The sequence below is a fragment of the Ceratotherium simum genome, chromosome X, assembly GCF_057802395.1.
Source record: "Ceratotherium simum simum isolate JZ-2026a chromosome X, ASM5780239v1, whole genome shotgun sequence".
Classification (NCBI taxonomy): domain Eukaryota; kingdom Metazoa; phylum Chordata; class Mammalia; order Perissodactyla; family Rhinocerotidae; genus Ceratotherium; species Ceratotherium simum.
Genome location: NC_141940.1, coordinates 113,861,362 through 113,882,215, shown reverse-complemented (window position 1 = coordinate 113,882,215; position 20,854 = coordinate 113,861,362). Strand labels below are relative to the sequence as shown.

Below are 20,854 nucleotides of genomic sequence, written 5' to 3'. Positions count from 1 at the left end.
CTCCATATGTATGTGTCCCCTGCAGGTATGCTGCACAGTGTACTGGGTCCCATGGGAACAAATGCAGCTTACAGCAGCAGAGTAGGAGACCATAGGGTCTGGGGATATCATCACACCCTCTCGACAGTGGGTAAAAGATGCATGAACCTTGGACACCAGATGCAGGACCCATTGTAGAAATACTGCTTTAGGGTCTTTTTAAAGGGAATCCTGCCCCAAGACAATCTTTCAGGGCCTGGATCCCTCAAGAGAAAAAGCTGGAGGGGTGGATACACCGTGAGGGGTAAAAGATCGGAGGGGTGGGCAGGGGCAGTCCGCTAAAGGACAGGCCCCTGTCCAGGACACGGGAGTTATATTCAGAGGGACCTGGCAGGAAAGAGTTAATAGTAACCATCAGCCAAACCCAGAGCCCACAAAGCCACCTTAGAACAGTGCTAGCCAAGTGACAACTTTCCGTGCCCCTCTCCTCTCCTTCCTGCAGCTGGTGAGTAGGCTGCGGGGGGAGGAGGGAGAAAGCTGACACCCCGACCCCTGTGCTGCCTGCCCCTGGGCCAGCAGGACAGGGAGAGAAGTCTGCCCATCCAATGAGGACCAGAGTGCTGATGAGTACATTAGCCCAACCCTTTCAATTACTGCATACAGACCATGCTTGCTTCTCAAAGTGCCAATTAAGATTTCCACTTTGTTATCTAAGGGTGGCTGGAAAAGTCATGAGAAAGGACTACTGCTCTGGGAAGGCTGTAAAGGGCAGTGGGAGACAAAAATAAAACGGCTTTTATGATTACGCCTTTTGAGTCCGACAGGTTCAACATGCTAGTTATGCACATAAACTCGATTCTCTCCAAGGCTCCTGCCAGCTCTAATAACCTGTGACTTCTAAGTGCAAAGTAGTATTTATTTTGTTTCTTTAACAAATACTTCAGTTGCACTTGCTATGAGCCAGGTACTGGTCAAAGCACTTCATCAATATCAACTCAGTTGAATCCTTATAAAAACCCTATGCAATAGGTATTATGAGCATCTCTCTTTTACTTATGAAGAAACTGAGACACAGAGAGGTTAAGTAACATGCCCAAGGTCACACAGCTGGCAAATGGTTGAGCCAGAATTTAAACCAAGAATGTTTACAGCCATAGACCAGAACAGGGTTCCTGTCTCGAGTTCGACTTGTGGGAGATCAAAATTGGCCACCTCAAAATATATCTCTTTACCTTGATTATTTTCTCTGATGGACACTTGACCTCCCCCAATAAGTGCCTAAATGAATTTAACTCTGGGTATGGATAGACTGGGAGGGGCCTTGCTAAGCCCATTCTTATCAAAGTTCTGTTTACCAAACATTTATATTTGTAAGGGAAATCTCCATTTGTAAAGGTATCTCCCTCTCTGTACTGGGAAGAGGGGGGATGACCTTATCTCTAGAAACTCTTATAAGTACAGAAGGAGAGGACTTAAATCTGCATACTCTTGATTACTGTGCTTTCTGACTTCCCTACCCCCAACATCCTCCTTTGTCTTTACCTAAATCTATTTAGGTAAGAAGAGAACCTCTGCCATTTTGTCAAGAAACTCAGTTTCCTTGGTTTCTCCCATGTATACACGTTATAAAGCTTTGTTTGATTTTTCTCCTGCTATTTGGTCTCATGTCAATTTAATTTGTAGCCCAGCCAGAAAGGACCCAGAGTGGGTAGAGGACAGTCTTCCTCCCTTTCACACTCCTGGGTATCTACCCAAGAGGGATGAAAACATATACCCACACAAAGGCTTGTATGTGAACGTTCACAGCAGTATCATTCACAATAGCCAAAAAGTGGAAACAATCCAAATGACCATTAACTGGTAGATGGGTAAACAAAATGTGGTCTATCCATATAATGGAACACTATTCAGCCAGAAAAGGAACGAAGCACTGATACGTGCTGAAGCACGGGCGGACCTTGAAAAGACGATGTGAAGTGGAAGAAGCTAGATGCAAAGGACCACATACTGTATCATGGCGTTTCTCTGAAATCTCCAGAGCAGGCACTTCTATACCAACAGGGAGTAGATGAGTGGTTGCCTGGGGCCGGGGTGGCCATGGGGACTGACTGCAAAGTGGCACAGGGACCTTTTGGGGGTGATGGAAATGGATTGTGGCAATGGCTGCACGACTCAGAAAATCTACCAGAAACCACTGAATTGTGCACTTCAAATGGGTGCATTTTACGATATGTAAGTTATACCTCAATAAAGCTGTTAAAAAAAACAAAAGCAAAGGCCACTGATCCTGGCCATAACAGCTCTTCCTCCTGTTCTAGTTGGTTTACGCCAACAGCCGAGAAAACCCTTAGAGGAACACAGGAGCGGAGGGCTTCGGGCCAAGAAGTTGCCTGAAGCCTTTGGCTCTCCCTCCAGGCTCCAACAGCCTCTGGGCATTTGTGTGGAAAAGTCCCAGCACGTCTACCCGCACCCAATCAGAGTTCCAAGTTCCGCACCAACCAGCTGAGGTTTCTTTACAGAACCGCTCTGTCTTGCAAAGAGTAATTGTATGCAGGGGAATTTCCTACCCAAAATGAGACCCCTTCTTTATTATCCCCCAAATACCCCTGCATTATTTTGCAATGCAAAATGCATGCTTCCTCAAGCCAATTACTGGGGAAAATGTGATATGTGAACATGAATTATACATGTGTTTTGTGATTTTTTTTTCCCTCTTTGGGGATGCTAATTACAAGATAAATTGTTGGGAGTTTTAGGTCTTGAAATAACTCCTTGTCATACCAGAGTCCCTCTTGCTACATATTGCTAAGCTAATTGGTAGCTTCCAAACAGGAGAATATAAGTCATTTTCAATTAGGGTATTAAAAAAATGTGCCAGTCACACATACATACATACTCATCTATACATGTTGATATATGTATATTTATATCAGAAACAGTGAATGAAAATTCAATGCACTCTTTCTTTGGGAGATTCTGGTGGAGTCCCTGGTATAATATTTTCCCATTTTGAGGGCAATGGGCATGTACCTCCCCCGGTGTTACAACTGAGAAGTCATTTCTGATGCGTAAGTTCCCCCTTTATCTTAGACAGGGAATGTGTCTCCACTGTGGGCGTCCAGTGGCCAACAGACAACAACTCTCTTGTTGAAGACAAGCCTTTCAACGCTTGATATTATTCACCCAAACTAAGGCCAATCTGTCCCCTCTACAGCTTGGTGCTACAGCGAGAGAGAACAACAGTTATCTGTCTTTTACAGCTTATGGCAGAGCTATAATATTATAAGCGCTGTTTCATAATTCCATCAAGCAAAATCTTTGTGATCCCTTTATTACACCTTAGGGGACCATAAACCTTTGCTTATTCAAAATCAGCACTTCTTTCCAAGGATCAAAGTTTTTACTATAGCTGCTTTTAAGCAGGAATTTCAAAAAACCATAGGTAGCTTTTGAGCATCATTCTACTCCTTGGTCTTGTAAGTGGAAAGCTAGCTGGCAATTTTATACCACTCTTTGAAGCCAGTCCCTCTCAACACTTAAATGATTCCATTACTGACATATAGAAAAGAAGATCCAATTCCTCAAACCCACTTAGAACACCATATTCCCTGGAAGAATTAGACTCCCTTGGAAACATAAGCATATCAAAGCACAAGGTACCAGAATTCACTAAAGTAATAGGCTATTTTTATGATAGACCAATCAAATGTCCTAATAAGTTGTCTGAGGAATACTGTTATTCAGAATTACCCACGATTCTGAAAAATGTGCTATTAACTTCAAAGGGAGGTGACCATTCTGCTGATTGGTTAGAAACCCTCGGAAAACGTCAAGCAGAGCACTACACCTACCCAAGCTTTGAAGACAGGCAATCTTGTTGTCACAAGTAGCTGGCTAAGTGCATCATTATGACAAAGTTCAAACAATTTGAAGCTGGGGACAATATGCCATCCACTTCAATTATCAATCGCCCACACTGCGCTGAGGTGCTCAGTAAGTAACACTTGAAGGACTGCAGCTTGCCCAGCAAGCCTAACTCCAAGGTGGCCGCCCCACACCAAGCTCCCTTCTGCTTACCAGTAAAAGTCTCTGTACATGGATTCACTCCTGCAAGACGTTTAGAGGTTCCAAAATCGGAGATTTTCACAACTCCGCTATAGGTATTCACCAGGACATTATCACCCTTTAGAAAAGGAAGAACATCAAATGCTTAAAGACAGATTTAAACAAACTAACATGACACAGATCTGGACCTTAAGAAACGGTCACAAGTCTCTAGGAAGACTCGACTTTGCACTCCGGGGACTGTCATGCTCAATGGTTTCCCTTCTGTGAGCTGATCAAGCTGCAGACATCGCCAGCAGCTCGCCTGATCTGAGATGCACAAATGAAGCCTTGTGGGCTCAGACAAGCAAGTACCTTTATGTCTCTGTGCACAATCTGGTTTTCGTGGAGATACTTAAGGCCTTCCAGGATCTGCTTGGTGTAAAACTTGATGGAGGGCTCCTTCATTGGCCCCCATTTTGATTGCAAAAGAGCAGAAAGGCTTCCTGGAAATGGACACAGCAGAAAACTTGTCAGGGTGACGAAGATTCCATTATAAGAGTTCAGGGAAATAAAGTGAGGTGATGGTCCTAACCTAGTGGAAGCACTCACGCCAGCATCACTGTATCTGGGCTAAACCTAGCGTCACGCCTCCCTTGCCGTCTGTTCCCCCGACGTGCAAGCAGCACAGCCAGGGAAGGGACTGAAGGTGAATCAGCACGTCAGCCTGACCGGAGTGGGAGGGTGAACAGGAACCCCTTGTGACCCCTGAAATTCAGCGGGGCCACCTTTAGGTTTAGCTCTGCTCAGCTGCACAAAGTCAGGAGGAGAGCACAATGGCTTGGGTCAAAGCTTGGGTCACACGTCACCCTGACATCCGAAGTGGACAGGAGCAGAGTGAGGGGCCCTTTAGGGTGACAGGGACTAGGATCAGAAGAGATTGGGTCTCTCCATCCTCATTGTGAGGAGGCCCCAATGCCAGATCATAGGGGCAGGACCATCTTAACAATCCCCTCCTCCAATTATACTATTAAACATTGAACCTTTGGGCCAAAAGAAAACCTCCCTTCTCTGCATGCTGATCACCTGTTTCAGAGGTCATCATGCAGGCCCTCGGCATCAGCCAGTCTCAGCTGCACCCCTTACACAGTGCTATAAGACCCTGCTAGGCCTCAGTTTCCCCATCTGTAAAAGGGCACACGCATATCTATCTCCAATTCTGTTGCCAACTCTGTTGTCCTCATGCCCAGAATATCAATTCACATGAACAGCAACTAACATATTTTCTGCTAGACTATGAGCAACTTGAGGGAAGAAGAAACTGTACTTTATTTATAGTAATGTAACCCTCAAAATCTAGCCCAATGCCTGACTCTTAATATATACAATTAGGCTCTTAATAGAATAGTAGGCTCTTAATAACTATTGGTTGAATGAATGAATGCAGATTTCTAACGAAAGTTTTTACATTTGTATTCAGATCATAATTATCATTCTTAATTATTATCATTAATTTTATTATTTTTTTTTAATGAGCACTTGCTGAGAGCTCTCTGCCAGGTACTGCTTTAAGAGCTTTACATACATTATCTCATTTAATCCATCCAAAAACTCACTGAGGTAGGGTCATTATTACTCCAATAATTATTATTACTCCAATTATTATAGGAATTATTATTACGCCAATTTTACAATTCATTTATTCAATCAGAAAACTGAGGGCACAGAGAGGTAAAGAATTTGCCTGAGCTCACACAGCTTACAGATGGAGGGACTAATTCACGCTAGACAGTCTGGCTCCAGATCCGAGGAACTCCTACCCCTGCACTGTATTGCCCGCATTTGGAGATTTTGTGCATAAAGCACTGGTGTTTGATTTCACTGTCAACATGTTATTTTGAAATGTCATTTTAAAAACCTCTGTCCCCTCTTCTCCAAACCGTCTTTAATCTCCTTGACTGTGAAGGCCTCCAGGCCGGAGACTACGCTTTATTCATCTCTCTGTCTCCAGCGCTCAGCCCAGCAGCTGGCACTCAGTAGATCCTCAATGAATATTTTATGATTGAATTAACAAACCAGAAATAGACTGTTTGTGTGACATTGGCAAGTTTGTCTCCAACTCTTCTGAGAAACAAATGCTCCCACACATCTAAAAGGTCTGCCATTTTGTAACTGGCAGGAAGGATAACGATGTTCACATTATATTTTCATCAGTGATTTTCAGAGTGTGAGACCAGAAGACCAGCGACCACTCACCCCCAGGCACCTGCTCCATAAATATCTTAATGTAGCCGTCCTCGGAAACAGAGCCGAGGTACTGGACGATATTGCGGTGCTTGAGGTACTTGTGCAGGGCTATCTCCTCGTGCAGAGGCTGCGAGTACCTAGGAGGAAAGACAGTTCCGGCATCACCTGTCAAATCCTAGGGGCTTGGGGTCTGCACTGCACCTTGCCAGTCCCTGCCCTGCTGCTGGCCATCCCTTCCTTCTGGAAACGTTCTCTCCCTTGGCTCCCATGAGACTACTCAACTTCCCATCTGTAAAATAGGGCATACTAACACCAGCCACGCATGGCTGCTGGGGCCCAAAGTGTGGCACGTTTCTTAGGCACCCAGTGGAGTGCCTGGGGTGTGGCAGGTACTCAGTGAATGACTGCTATTGTTACTATCGCTATGGTTAGGACCCGAACTCTCCAACCATCCTTTGCCTCTCTCAACACCGCCCCTCTTCCTCTGCCTCCCATGAAGGGTGGTGTTCTAGAAGGTTCTGTCCTCAGCTGCCTTCTAGTCTCATTCCATAGACTCACTCCAGACTATAGCAACAGCCAACTAATGGACCTCCCAGCTCCAGCCTCTGGCCTCTTTAGTCTATCCTCCCCTGCCACCATATTCCCTCTTCCTAAACACACATCTCATCATACCACTTCTCTTCATAAAGTCCACATAAAGACCATATTGCTTAACACAGCACACAACGACCTTCAAACTCAGGTCTACAAGGACTATATCTTTTAAAATTTTTGCCTTATCTCAAGAGCCCCCCACTGCATCACATCCAACATGCAAGTCACAACAGACAATTTGTTATTCCTGAATACACTCTGGGCTTTAACAACTCTGTTCTTCTCTCAGCATAGAATGCTTTGGCCTCCTTTCTGCCAGATGAACTCCTACTCATCGCTCAAAGGCCAGCTCAAAGATGATTTATTTTCTCAAACTTGCCACAACTCCCCCCAGAAAAGTAGTTCATTCGTCTCCTATGTTTTACAAACACCCTGTGTACCCGTCTATCATGGCACTTGTCACTTTGACTCCCAGGAAAGGTATCTGCATTCCCTACCAAACCGGGAGCACTCTGGGATAAAGACAGTATCCAAGTCACCTTTCAGTCCCCACTGCCAGCCCAGAATCTGGCACAGAGAAGGTGCCCAATATCCTCATTTCAGCCTGTAAATTTAGAGAACAGAACAATACAGTCTCTAAAGTCCCTTCTAGCTCTAAAATCCCAGGAACAAGTATCAGCAATGAAAAACTGAAACATCTATTGCAACCAACTGAAGGAGGTGGGACATGCCAGTGATTTCCCCAAAAAAACAACTCTAACACCTTATGCATCATGAGAATAAGAGACAGAATACTGGTCGAGGAACTCAACAGATTGGATCCTAGTCTTGTTTTTTCACGTCCTTGGAGAAGTCATTTAATCTTCCTCAGCCTTGGAAGAAGTTGGATGAGTTCATTTCAGGCCCTATCTTATAATTCAAATATCATAACACATAATCCCACTAAAAATGAAGGGATGAACAAACGAGTGAGTGAATGAATGAATGATGAAGGGTCTTACAGCTGCTAGATGTCACTTGTAACCCATCCCTGATAATTCACTGGCCACCTGGAGGGAGGGAGGTTTGCACGTGTCCATCAGTGTCCAGCACTGAAGGCGACGCTGCAGATGTGGTCTGACCACGCCTGGAGAGCATGGAGCTACTGTTTCTTCTGCTGTGGCTCTTACTGTGTATGTAGCTTCTCTATAAAAACACTTGACAGTCAACACTGCAACGTTCTTGTTTAGAATTAGGTGGGTTATGAATTTAAAAAGGAATAAACATTTAATTAGACTCTTAAAAAATGTTGAAGAAATAAGTTAGTAATAGCTCAAAATCTACGGGTGAGGTTGGAGGGCAGGGTATAGAAAAAGTCTGTACTATAAAAAGCTAATTTTCTCTTTACCACATTTAATTTTCTATAATGACACATCTGAATAAATAATAGCCATTTAAAATCTTACAATATGAATTAAAGCACTGAGTCACACTTTTAAATATTTGCAAACAACTATCTATGTAAAAATGTAAAACTTTAGACCTAGTTGATGGGTGGAAATAAAACTAAAGTTTTCTTTTAAAATAGGACTCTCTGCAATCCACATGCCTCTGAGGGAAGTTGTTCCATTTTCTTTATTTATAATATGCAGAGAACAAAGCAAATGACCCTTACTATAAAAGAAGGACGAATTTTTGGCTGACACATGCTTTCATCCTTAAGTCCTCTGTACCGTGAGTGTGGGGCACGGGATTTGGGTGTGGAGGTGGCAACTGAAGGGTATGGAAGGGCCGCCCCTGACTTGCCTGCTATCTTTCTCCGGGATTTCTTTGATGGCTATTCGCACTTGATTGCTCAGATCTCTTCCGGCATACACGGTCCCGTACGTGCCTCTCCCCAGCACAACTCTGTCACCCTTCACATCATGGTCATACTCATACTAAAGAAGGAAAAGTAACAAGATAAAAAAGCACACAATCTTTGGTAGAGAAGCCCCAAAAAGTCCAAATATTGTCCCGCAATTTTTCTTCATTTATAAATAACATTATTGGAGTACCAGGCAGGTCACATTTGTTAGGTTATGTACTTTTCATTAAATAATTACTTTAGAGGGGTAGAAGTCTCAGTTACTCATATATTCATAACATGATTTTATGAAATGGAATCCAAAATATTTAAAAATATGGCTCAGATGTAACTTAGCCAGCTCACCTTTGGGAGATTTCTCCTCACTTTAATGCTGCAATTTAAAAATGTTTTTAAGCGTGTCAAGTACCCCCAATAGGTGTTCTCCTGCACGATCCCTTAACTACTTGTCAGGAAACAAACCTCCTTCTATAGCCCAGAAAAGAACTGAAGGTCAATAAAATTAAAATTGTCTTAATACCAAGTAAATATGCTGGGTTTCCCCTCCCTCCTTTTAGATGTATGGATCTAGCAATAAACACATACTGCAAGAATTGGACCTAAAATTAGGATTGCTATTTTGTTCCCCCGATCTTATCATCAAAAGTTGTTGTACAACAATACTAATTATTAGGGAAATGCAAATCAAAACTACGAGATATCACCTCACATCCATGAGAATGGCTATCATTAACAAGACAAGAAACAACAGTGTTGGAGAGGATGTGGAGAAAAGGGACCCCTCGTACACTGCTGGTGGGAATGCAAACTGGTGCAGCCACTACGGAAAACAGTATGGATATTTCTCAAAAAATTAAAAATAGAAACACCATATGACCCAACTATCCCACTACTGGGTATTTATCCAAAGAATATGAAATCAACAATTCAAAGAGATTTATGCACCCCTGTGTTCATTACAGCATTATTTACAATAGCTAAGATGTAGAAGCAAGCCAAGTGTCCATCAATGGATGAATGGATAAAGAAGATGTGGTATATATACATACACACAATGGAATACTACTCAGCCATAAAAAAAAGACAAAATCGTGCCATTTGTGACAATATGGATGGCCCCTGAGGGTATTATGCTAAGTGAAATAAGTCAGAGAAAGAAAATACCATATGATTTCACTCATATGTGGAAGATAAGTAAACAAACATACAGATAAGGAGAACAGATGGTGGTTACCAGAGGGGAAGGGGGTGGGGGGAGGGCAAAAGGGGTAAAGGGGCACATATGTATGGTGATGGATAAAAACTAGACTATTGGGGGTGAGCAAGATGCAGTCTATACAGAAACTGATATATAATAATGTACACCTGAAATTTACACAGTTATAAGCCAACATGACCTCAATAAAAAAAAAAAAAAGTTGTTGTATAGCTGCATTCCAGTTGGTTCTTCTCAACGATAAACAAATGCAATTCTAGGCTGAGCAATACTTATTTAAAGCAGAGGCAGCAAGGGATTCTTTCTGCTGTTTTCTCTGCTCCACTATGCCTACTCATAGAAGTGCACAGAACGTGTGTGCATGTGTGTGTCTCTTCCCACCTACTTCCGGGGTGCTCATACAACTAAGATTACTAATGGGTCCCCATCACTGTCTGATTTTAGCCAGACATCAGCCTGCTCCATAAAAGGCTCTTATCTCACACCTTTCCCTGCCCCCATATCTGTTACCTTTAAAGTGCATCCCTCAGTTCGTTTCTACAACAAACCTTGATTCTAAGCTAAGAATTTGAGTACCTGACTCAATTATTAAAATGAATCCCTTTGACATATTCTGAAAGAAACCTCAAAGGATTAATTTCAGTCTAACTTGAAAGTTAAGTAAAATCTCATTAAATTGTAACCATTGGGAGGACCTGAATTATTGGCAACTCTGAATAATTGTGCAAGATTTAAATATATGTGTAATGGTGTAGTAACTATGGACTACAACTGTACTGTTCAAAAGAGCTTAAGATGATCCTACTTTCTAAAAAATGGTATTAAAATTGCTATATTTAATATATTATATGCAAGTAGATATAACTAAAGTCATTTTACGCATAAATGAAAAAGTCTGCTACCAGTTGGCCAAATGTTTCTCTCGTAGTATCAAAAACGTTATTAATTAGCTTAGAAAAAACTTTTCCATAGAATGTGCACAAAAGGAAATTTTAGTCTAGTCAACACCAAATTTTACTTAAACATTCTGGCTGAGATGATCCCAAGGTAATTAGGTTTTTCTATAGAGATGTATTAAACTTAATCTTTGAAAGTCATGGATAGTGATGGCTAGCTCATTCATAAATGAGTATTTTAAAATATACACATCAAGAATTTTCACACAAAAATGAGACATTTTCTTTAAGCATCAAAGACACAATAAATAACTTTTTCCATGTTCTAGGTCTTCTGTGACTTACCTCTAAGGTGTCCCCATCGGTCTCTCCCTCCAGCTCCACCGTACTGCCCACAGCATTGGTTATCATCTCTTTGACCAAAAAGCAAAACCTAGAACAGCAAATGTCGCAAAGATGCTGCTAATTCTGATCACTCTTGTTCCTTACATTTAACTTAGCCTTATTACTTTAAACTGTGATTAAATATAAACCAAGCTCTTACAAGTTCATGGAACAATCAATCCACTCCTTGATTTGACATGGTACTTTAATGGTTATCTAATCTAGTTCAAATATCCATGTTATACATGAATCCCTTCTATACAGTATCCCCACCAAGTGGTTGGCCAATTGATGCTTGAACACCTCTAGTGATAGAGAACTCATTAACTCACAAGGCAGCTCATTCTTTGGAGAACTCAATGAGAAATGCTTCATTTATATTGAACTAAGACTTCTTTTATGTGGGTTCCATCTACAGATTGCTTAGAATTATTCCCTCTTCTACATAATAGCCCATTAGAAATGTCCACAATTTTACTATGTCCCTATAAGTCTTTCCTCCTTGTTCCCTCAATGTTTCCCCCAGGACTTGTTTGTGAGTTACTCCACTAACAGGTAATTCCTCAAAGGTGATCTAATGAGTGCTAAGGATAGTAGGACCATCACCTCTCAAGCTGTAGACACTCTAGTTCTTAGTGAGAAATAAAGTCTTATACAAGGAGAAGGAGGAGAAGGAAATGCAGAAGGTGGCCTCATTATTCTGTTGACACAGATTAAGCTTAATATCAACTATTACCCATAAATCTTTCTCACAAGATTGATGTGCTGCTGGGCCACACCAGCCACTTCCTAGACTTGTGCAGTTGTTTCTTTGCAAACAATCTGACTCATTAGAAAATTTTTATTCAGAATTCTCTCTTAAGATGGCAGGGAAAAATACTGTATTCTTTAAGATAATTTCCACAAAACATCAAAATGTTCTTTTCTCCAACTAACCCATCCCACTTTTGCTTCTTCTAATCTTTGAAAGCTGGGAAATGCAATAGTCAGGCTTCTTAGGAGACATATGGTATGCATTCACCAGAATAATTAAAATTTAAAAGACAGTTATCAATTGTTGTTAAGAATATGGAGCAACTGGAACTCGCAAACATCACTGGTGGGAGTGTAAATTGATACAACCACTTTGGAAAACTATTGGCAGTATCAACCAAAGCTGAATGTAAACCTACCCTATAACCCAGTCACTCCACTCCTAGGTATATACTCAATAGAAATCAATGCTTATGTTCACCAAAAGGCATGTACGAGAACGTTCATAGCAGTTTTATTCACAATAGCCCTAAATTGGAAACAACCCAAATGTTCACGGATAGAACAAATTGTTGTATAGTCACACAATGGAACACTACACAGCAATAAAAAGGATGAACTGATACATGCATCATGGCTGAATCTCATGGATATTATTTTAAGAGAAAGAAGTGTGAAACAGGAGTACATACTTCATGATTCCATTTATTTGAAGTTTAAGAACAGGCAAAACTAACCATTGGTGATAGAAATCACAATAGTTACCACTGGAGGGGGTTTAGTGACTGGGAAGGGGCATAAGGCACCTTCTGGGGTGCTGATCTGGAGGGTGGGTACACAGATGTAGATATATGTAAAAACTGATAAGGTGTATACTTAAATGTACTTTACACACTTTACTTGTATTATGCTACACCTCAATTAAAAATTATTAAAGTGTATGACAAAAAAAAGGCATTGAGGACTGAATGAGAGTCAGAAAGGTAAACTTCATAGTAAAGGGATGTTCTGCCTAATTGGCAGCAATTTTCCAACTCTAAATTGAAGGTTGTGACGCAAGGGTTCCCTAGTTTGATGTTCAGTCTGATTTCTAAATATTTTGTGATAATGATTGTCTAAGACACAGCACATTAAAATGTTCTTAAATCACATGATACAAACACTCAACAAACTAGGAATACAGGGAACTTCCTCAACCTGATAAAGGCTATCTATGAAAAACCTGCCGCTAACATCACACTCAATGGAGAAAGACCGGATGCTTTCTGCCTACGATCAGGAACAAGACAGGGATGTCTGCTCTCGCCACTTCTACCCAACATTGTACTGGAGATTCTGGTCAGGATAATTATGCAATAAAAAGAAATAAATGCATCCAGGTTAGAAAGGAAGAACTAAAACTATCTCTATCTGCAGGTGACATGATCTTGCATACAGAAAATCCTAAGAATTCAATAGAACCATTAGAACTAATAAACGAGTTCACCAAGGTTGCAAGATACAAAAACAATATATACAAAAATCAAGTGTATTTCTATACACTAGCAATGAACAGTCCGAGTTAAGAAATTAAGAGAACAACTCCATTCACAATAACATTAAAAAGAATAGAATACTTGGGCGTGTATCTAACAAAAGAAATACAAGACTTGTACACTGAAACTATAAAAATTGTTGAAAGAAATTGAAGACGACCTAAACAAATAGAAAGATACCCCATGTTCATTGCCTGGAAGACTTAATATGTTAGGATGGCAATGCTTCCCAAATTGATCTACATATCCAATGCAATCCCTGTCAAAATCCTAGCTGCCCATTTTTTCAGAAATTGACAAGCTGATCCTAAAATTCACATGGAAACACAAGTACCCACAATAGCGAAAACAATTATGAAAAACAAGAATAAAGTTGGAGGACTCACATTTTCTGATTTTACAACTTACTATAAAGCTACAGTAATCAAGAAAATGTGGTACAGGCATAAGGACAGATACACAGATCAATGGAATAGAAGTGAAAGTCCAGAAATAAATGCTTACATTTATGGTTAACTGATTTTCTAAAAGAGTGCCAAGACCATTCAATGGGAGAAAGAACAGTCTTTTCAACAAATGGTGCTGGGACAACTACACATCTACATGCATAAGAATGAAGTTGGACTCCCTACCTCATACCATATACAAAAATGAACTCAAAATGGATCAGAGACCTAAATATAAGAGCTAACTACAAAACCCTTCAAAGAAAACATAAACACCATAGAAAACCCTGCGTTAGGCAAAGCCTTCTTAGATATGACACCAAAATCACAAATGACAAAAGAAAAAATAGATAAATTGGACTACATCAAAATTCAAAACTTTTGTGCAGCAGATGACACCACCAACAGAGTGAAACAACCCCCAGAATGGAAGTATTTGCAAATCATACGTCTGATAAGGGACTCGTATCCAGAATATATAAAGAACTCTTAAAACTCATTAAGAAAAATACAAATAACCCAATTAAAAATCGGCAAAATTTGGAGAAACCTGGCAAACACCACTTTCACCAGGTGAGCCAAGTTAATATCACCAGTAATGAGTCAAAGATATTGTATGTCTCCCAATGTGATGCACTGAGAAGGACACGACATCACTTCGGTGGTATTTCTACCCAAAATGTGTAACACTAACGTAATCATGAGGAAACATCAAACAAACCCATATTGAAGGACTACCCAAAATAAACTGCCTGTACTCTTTGAAAGCATTAAGTCAAGAAAGACAAAGAAGGACTGATGAAGAACTGTCCCAGATAAAAGGGGACTATACAGATAGGACAACTAAATGTAACATGTGATCCTGGATTGGACTGTGGACCAGAGAAAAAATCTTTTGTTTTACTATAAAGGACTTTAGTGGGACAATAAGTAAAATTTGGATAAGGTTTGTAGATTATAGGACTGTATCAATCTTAATCCCCTGATTAGATAACTGTACTGTAATTACATAAGTGCAAGTTCTTGTTTTTAGGAAATACACATTGAAATATTGAGAGGTAATGGAGCGTTATGTCTACAACTTACTCTTCAACAGTTCAGGAAAAAAAATCATATGAATATAGAGAATGTAAAACAAATGTGGTAAAGGGTTAATATTGGGGAATTCTGGCTGAAACACATATGGCAATTCTTTATGCCGTTTTTTTGAAACTTTCCTGTAGGTTTGAATATTTCCCCAAATAAAAACTTAAATTTTTTTTAATTGGGTGAAAGATTTGAGCAGATAGTTCTCCAAAGAAGATATATAAATGGCCAATAAGCTCACGCAAAGATGCTCAGTATCATTATTCATCAGGGAACTGCAAATCAAAACCACAGTGAGATTCTACCTAACACCCACTAGGATGGCTATAACCACAAAGACAGACAATAATGAGTGCTTCAAAGACGTAGAGAAATTGGAACCCTCATACACTGCTGATGGGAATATAAAATGGGAGAACAGTCTGGCAGTTCCTCAAAGGTTACACAGAGTTACGATAAGACCCAGTAATTTGACTCCAAGAGAAAATGAAAACATATGTCCACACAAAAACTTGCATGTGAATGCTATTCATAATAACCAAAAAGTAGAAACAACCCAAATGCCTTCCAAATGATGAACAGATAAATCAAATATATCCATACAATGAAATATCATTTAGCCACAAAAAGCAATGAAGTCCTGATACATGCTACACCGTGGCTGAACTTAAAAACATTATGATAAGTAGAAGAAACCAGTCACAAAAGACCACATATTGTATGATTCTGTTTACATGAAATGTCCAGAAGAGGCAAATCCATAGAGACAGAGAGTAGATTAGTGGTTGCATAGGGTTGGAGTTGGGGGGATTAGGTTGAGGGAAAATGGGGAGTGTTAATGGATACTGGGTTTCTTTTGGGGGTGATGAAAATATCCTAAAATTAGATTGTGCTGATGGCTGCAAAACTGTGACTGTACTAAAAAAAGATTGAATTGTACATTTTAAATGGGCGAATTGCATGGTACGTGAATTATATCTCAATAAAGCTATAAAAATAATCTTCTATAAGTTAAAATTTCAGGAAAGGCAGGATAGCAAATATTTTTCACAACCAATACCCTTTAAAAATGATTCACCATAATTAGACTGGAAATACCTGAGTCAGCTATAACTCACCTACTACACTGGTCTTCAGTGGAAAAGTATATTTGAAAGTCATCAGAATTATCATGGACATAAAGAAAACAACACCGTTCATCAAACTTGGATATGCTGTAAAATTTTAAAACATAAGAATGCTTATTTAGTATAAATTATGATATCAATTTTAAATTTTTGAAGAAAAATCTAGTAACAGATTTTCTTCCATTTTACAAATTTGAAAGCTTCATCAATGTTTTAACAAATACTCCCAAAATTGACTTCTATTTCTCTATGAAATTTAAAAAGCAGGGACATTTATCTTGCTTATGTTTGAGTCTGTATTCATCAACTGACTTTAATATGTATCAAGAACTTACTATATATTCAGTGCTAAGCAAAGCATATGGGCAGCAGAAAAGAGAATAAAATATGATCTCTGCCCTCAAGAGTTTATAATTTCACAAAAAAGGCAAGAAAGGTATTTGTGAAATAAGTTATTATATGGTATGAAAGGAATTTCTAGACTTGAAAAATATCAGGACACAGTAATTGTAGCCACAGGAGGGAAGTAGAAATAAACATGGCATCTTAGCTCAAGAAAGGCCTTTACAAGTTATCTGGTCCGTCCCCACCCAAGGTCTGGATCTGACTCTACAGCTCCTCGAACAGGTAATATTCAGCTTGCCTGGGCATATCCAGTGACAGAAAATCACCATACTCCATCTGTTGATGGATTTCACTGCTAGAAAGTTCTTTACCTACACTGGGCCAATGCCTATGTAATGGCCTTCATTTTTGCCAGATGGCACTACGGAAAAGGCTAGATTCTCTTCTATGATTAGCCCTTCAAACAAATGAAGCCACTTTATCTTGCCCTCTCTAAGTCATCTCTTCCTGAGATCCATAGCTTCTTTGACCATTCTTCGTATATTATGGATTACCAATACTGAGTTGAAGCAGCAATGGCACAGGGTGATTCAAAGAGAATTAAAACTAGGTTATACATGAGTACATTTTGAAAACCAATCTGTAAAGGAACTACCACAGTTAGTTGGATAGCACTGGGAATGTTCAAGACACGCTCTTCATGTCACATTGGCCCCAGGGTCTGATTCACCCCAGGCCCTTTGCACACCTCCGTTAATGGTTGAAATGGCAGCAGGAGGTACCTCTATGAGAAGGTACAAACAGAAGGTTCCTGACTACATACTCTCATACAACTTAGTTTTGGAGTAATATGTTTTCGAAAATGTTCAACACTTTTTGAATTATTTTATATTCTTCTGAGCAGTATTAAATATACTACTCTGCTCTTAAATTGTTTCCCTCCCTTTTAAAGTGACATAAACTTATTCTAATTTAAACACTGATGTGTCTAGGACAGGATCATACTGTGTCTGGAGGTAACAGGGGATTCATTCAGTGGCCTGTGGTCTCAGAATCAGAGAAAAGACATAGAGTTCTAGTGCAAGCCTTTAATTTGATGGAAACTATGAAGAAAATGAGACCTAGAGAGGTTGAATGACTTTCCCAAGGTCAAACAGCAAAAGAGGGATTAGAACTCACATCTCTTTCAGGGCTGCTCCCCCTCTTGGAGGTACTGGCAGGGTGAGACTCAGAGGGCAGCCACAAGGTTCAGGCCCAAATGGTCACCACCCCCGATCCAAAAGCAAGTGCCACATCTCTCCTGGGGATACACTACCCCACTGCCTTGCTAATAACAATGCCCTTGGCTCCACTACTCTGCTCAGGGGACCCCAGCCAAGTGTCATTACCAAGCAATCCCAGTTCAGTTCGGGGTCCCTGAGCACTTGAACATCACTGGCTCAAAGAAGAAACATTTTCTCTTTCTACAGATATAACTTCATTGTTTTAAAAAAGTTTGAGACAAGAGAGTTTGGTCTGTTAGATACAAAAAAGTCTACTTTGCTATAACAAGCCAAGAAGCCATTACTAGCAGCACATTATGAACAAGGTCAGGCTGGGCCACAAAGGAGAAAACAGTCCATTTTGGATTCCATTAAAAATGAGAACATCACATATTATAAATAAGTGGAAACATTAGGGTAATAAAACATTATTATCATTATTTACATTAAACAATAATTACATTTTCTCTTATGTTCTTACCTTATTCCCCTAACGGAAGAGGCCGTAAAATTCCATTCATGGATTTGTTTCTGCAGGTATCAAAGACAAAAGTCAGTAGCTTGATTTTTTCCATGCAAATAATCATTTTTGGTTTCATTCTATGGTCAATTGATTCTGCTATTTTACTTTCAATAGAGATTTAGGGATTAGAGCAATATATTTTGCATAACTTGGAACACCAGAAACATTTTCTAATGTATTATAAAAATTCACTTGTATCTCTAATCCAGTTTAGAGCAAACAATCTAAATCTGAAATAGAAACAATAAGCACACAATAAGTACACAGTGAGCGGCCTTTCATCTTCTGTCAATATATCAGGAAAACTCTAAAATGAGTTTGGGAACAGCCCACCTAAGTTGAGTGACCTGCCAAAATGTTTGGAGAAGCAAGAATGTGGCAGATACCAGTCAATGTTCACCAACCTTTATGTCTTTTTCTCCTTGGGCACATAGCTAGAATACTTTTCCCAGCCTCCCTTGCAGCTAGGTGGGGCCATATGATGGCGTTCCGCCCAATGGAGTGTGAGCAGGAGTGATGTGTGCCACCTGCGGGCCTGGCTCATAAAAACCTCCACAGCAATCTTCTAACCTTCTCTTTCCTCATCCACTACAAGATGGAATGGAGACCCTACCAACCTGGATATGACACGAGACATAGATAAACAAACTGATCATGCTAAGACATTAATATTCGGGGGCTATTTGTTTTAGCAGCTAGCCTACCAAGAATAACACAAAAACTAACTAGGATTTCAATCTGGACAAGATGCACTTTTTTTTTTTTAATAACTCTGTCCTCTCTCTCCACTACACCATTCCCTGCCCTCAAACTTTGCACAAAGCCAAGCCTCAGAAGGAATGTCTAAAATTCCAGTTTCAGAAGAGCCGTAGGCTAGAATACCAATACATCACAACAATAGAAAATAATTTTGAATGAGAAAATACATTTGGTTAGCCTGAGGAATGTCATAAATGACCAGCTAAGTCCCCCAGGGAAGTGTGAGAGCCAAATAACTCAGCATATGGCTCAGGAGAACCACCACAAATGGTCAGGTGACAAGTTTCCCGCCATCCTCAAGCAATGACAACAGGAACTGGGAGGATGGTTCCCAATAGGAGAAGATCCATTCACATGTTGATTAAACACCAACTACGTGCCAGGCAAGGTACCAGCATTGAGAACACGCTAGAGAACAACAAATTCCCTGCACTCATGGGGCTTACTTTCAAGCGAGAGAAGACGGATAATAAATTAATTAGTTGGGCCGGCCCCGTGGCTTAGCGGTTAAGTGCGTGTGCTCCAATGCTGGCGGCCAGGGTTCGGATCCTGGCCGCGCACCCACGCACTGCTTCTCCGGCCATGCTGAGGCCGCATCCCACATACAGCAACTAGAAGAATGTGCAACTATGACATACAACTATCTACTGGGGCTTTGGGGGAAAAATAAATATTAAAAAAAAAAATTAATTATTAAATTAACAGCATGGTGGAGGCTAAAAAGTGCTACAAAGAAAAATAAAGCAGGGAAGGACATTAAGGTGGGGCAGGGGGTCATGATGCTAAACTGGATGCTCAGGGAGGGCCTCTCTGATGACCTTTGAGCAGAAAGCTAAAGGGGGTGAAGGAGAGAGCCATGCAGACATCTGGGGTAACACTTCCAGCCAAAGGGAACAGCAAGTGTAAAGGCCCTGAGGCAGCAGTGTACTTGGCATGTTTGGGGACCAGCAAGGAGAGGAGTGTGAGTGGAGTGAGGAGGGGGGTGGGAAAGGAGGTTGGAGCTCAGGAGGGAGATCAGGCAGGGCCTTGGAAGCCATCACCAGGACTTCAGCTTCTTCTGTGTGTGAGATGGGAAGCCATTGAAGGCTGTGAAAGATGAAAGTGAACGAAAACAGGAAAGCCATCACATCAGTCCCAACCCCATAGACAGACTGAGCATATTTCAGAGGAGAGGTGTGTTCAAAGTCACTGAAAGAGGGTAGTGGTGGAGAGCAGGAGTCTACTTTTGGATTCAGGCACAGAAATATGAGCCAGGGCAGATTCAAGAAGGCCTTGTCTGTCCCACATACATTTCCAACAGGCTGCACGTACATAGAAAGCTCAGCCACAAGAGTTTTGCAAGTACTCACAGATGGTAGGCTTACCCTAGCGTAGCTTCAGGGAACTTCTCCATTTGGGAGGGAGATTCACTAGTCAAGAAGTAAACAACATGGACCTCCCCTCTTTCCCTTTATCTCATAATCAATAGGCATTTGGGGGGGGTACCTGCTTTGTAGGTCTTACAGATATAAAAATATAGAAGTCATGCATGGGCTTGCAATGTATTTGGGGAGACATTTTTGGAAACCGATAAATAAGTGACAGGACGTACTTTGTACATGACACAGCCATTTGGGTAGCCTACAGACATTCAGGGGAAAGAGTGAAAGGGTGGTTAGAGATGCCTTTGCAAAGGTAGGACTTGGATAATTGGAAGACGGAATACCAGAGAGGAAAAAGGATGAGAGCAAAAGTGCAGCTGTGAGCCCCTGTGAGGCCAGCTCAGGGGACGGGGAGGGGACGAGAAGAGGACAGTCTGGCTGGGGCTGAGGG

General features: G+C 40.7%; 1 protein-coding gene across 3 annotated transcripts in view; it reads right to left on the bottom strand.

Moving 5' to 3' along the window:
• MAP3K15 (mitogen-activated protein kinase kinase kinase 15) overlaps window positions 1–20,854 on the bottom strand; it is a 135,545-nt gene that overhangs the window by 22,536 nt on the left and 92,155 nt on the right. For 2 of the 3 annotated variants that reach the window (XM_014791143.2, XM_087427619.1), the window contains 7 exons: window positions 18,242–18,291; window positions 16,145–16,240; window positions 11,168–11,255; window positions 8,650–8,783; window positions 6,280–6,407; window positions 4,399–4,529; window positions 4,057–4,162 (listed from right to left, as the gene is read on the bottom strand). In XM_014791143.2, coding sequence (XP_014646629.2) covers window positions 4,057–4,162; window positions 4,399–4,529; window positions 6,280–6,407; window positions 8,650–8,783; window positions 11,168–11,255; window positions 16,145–16,240; window positions 18,242–18,291 — 733 coding nt within the window. The remainder of the gene's footprint in view (window positions 1–4,056; window positions 4,163–4,398; window positions 4,530–6,279; window positions 6,408–8,649; window positions 8,784–11,167; window positions 11,256–16,144; window positions 16,241–18,241; window positions 18,292–20,854) is intronic. The other variant, XM_087427620.1, reaches the window with a different exon arrangement.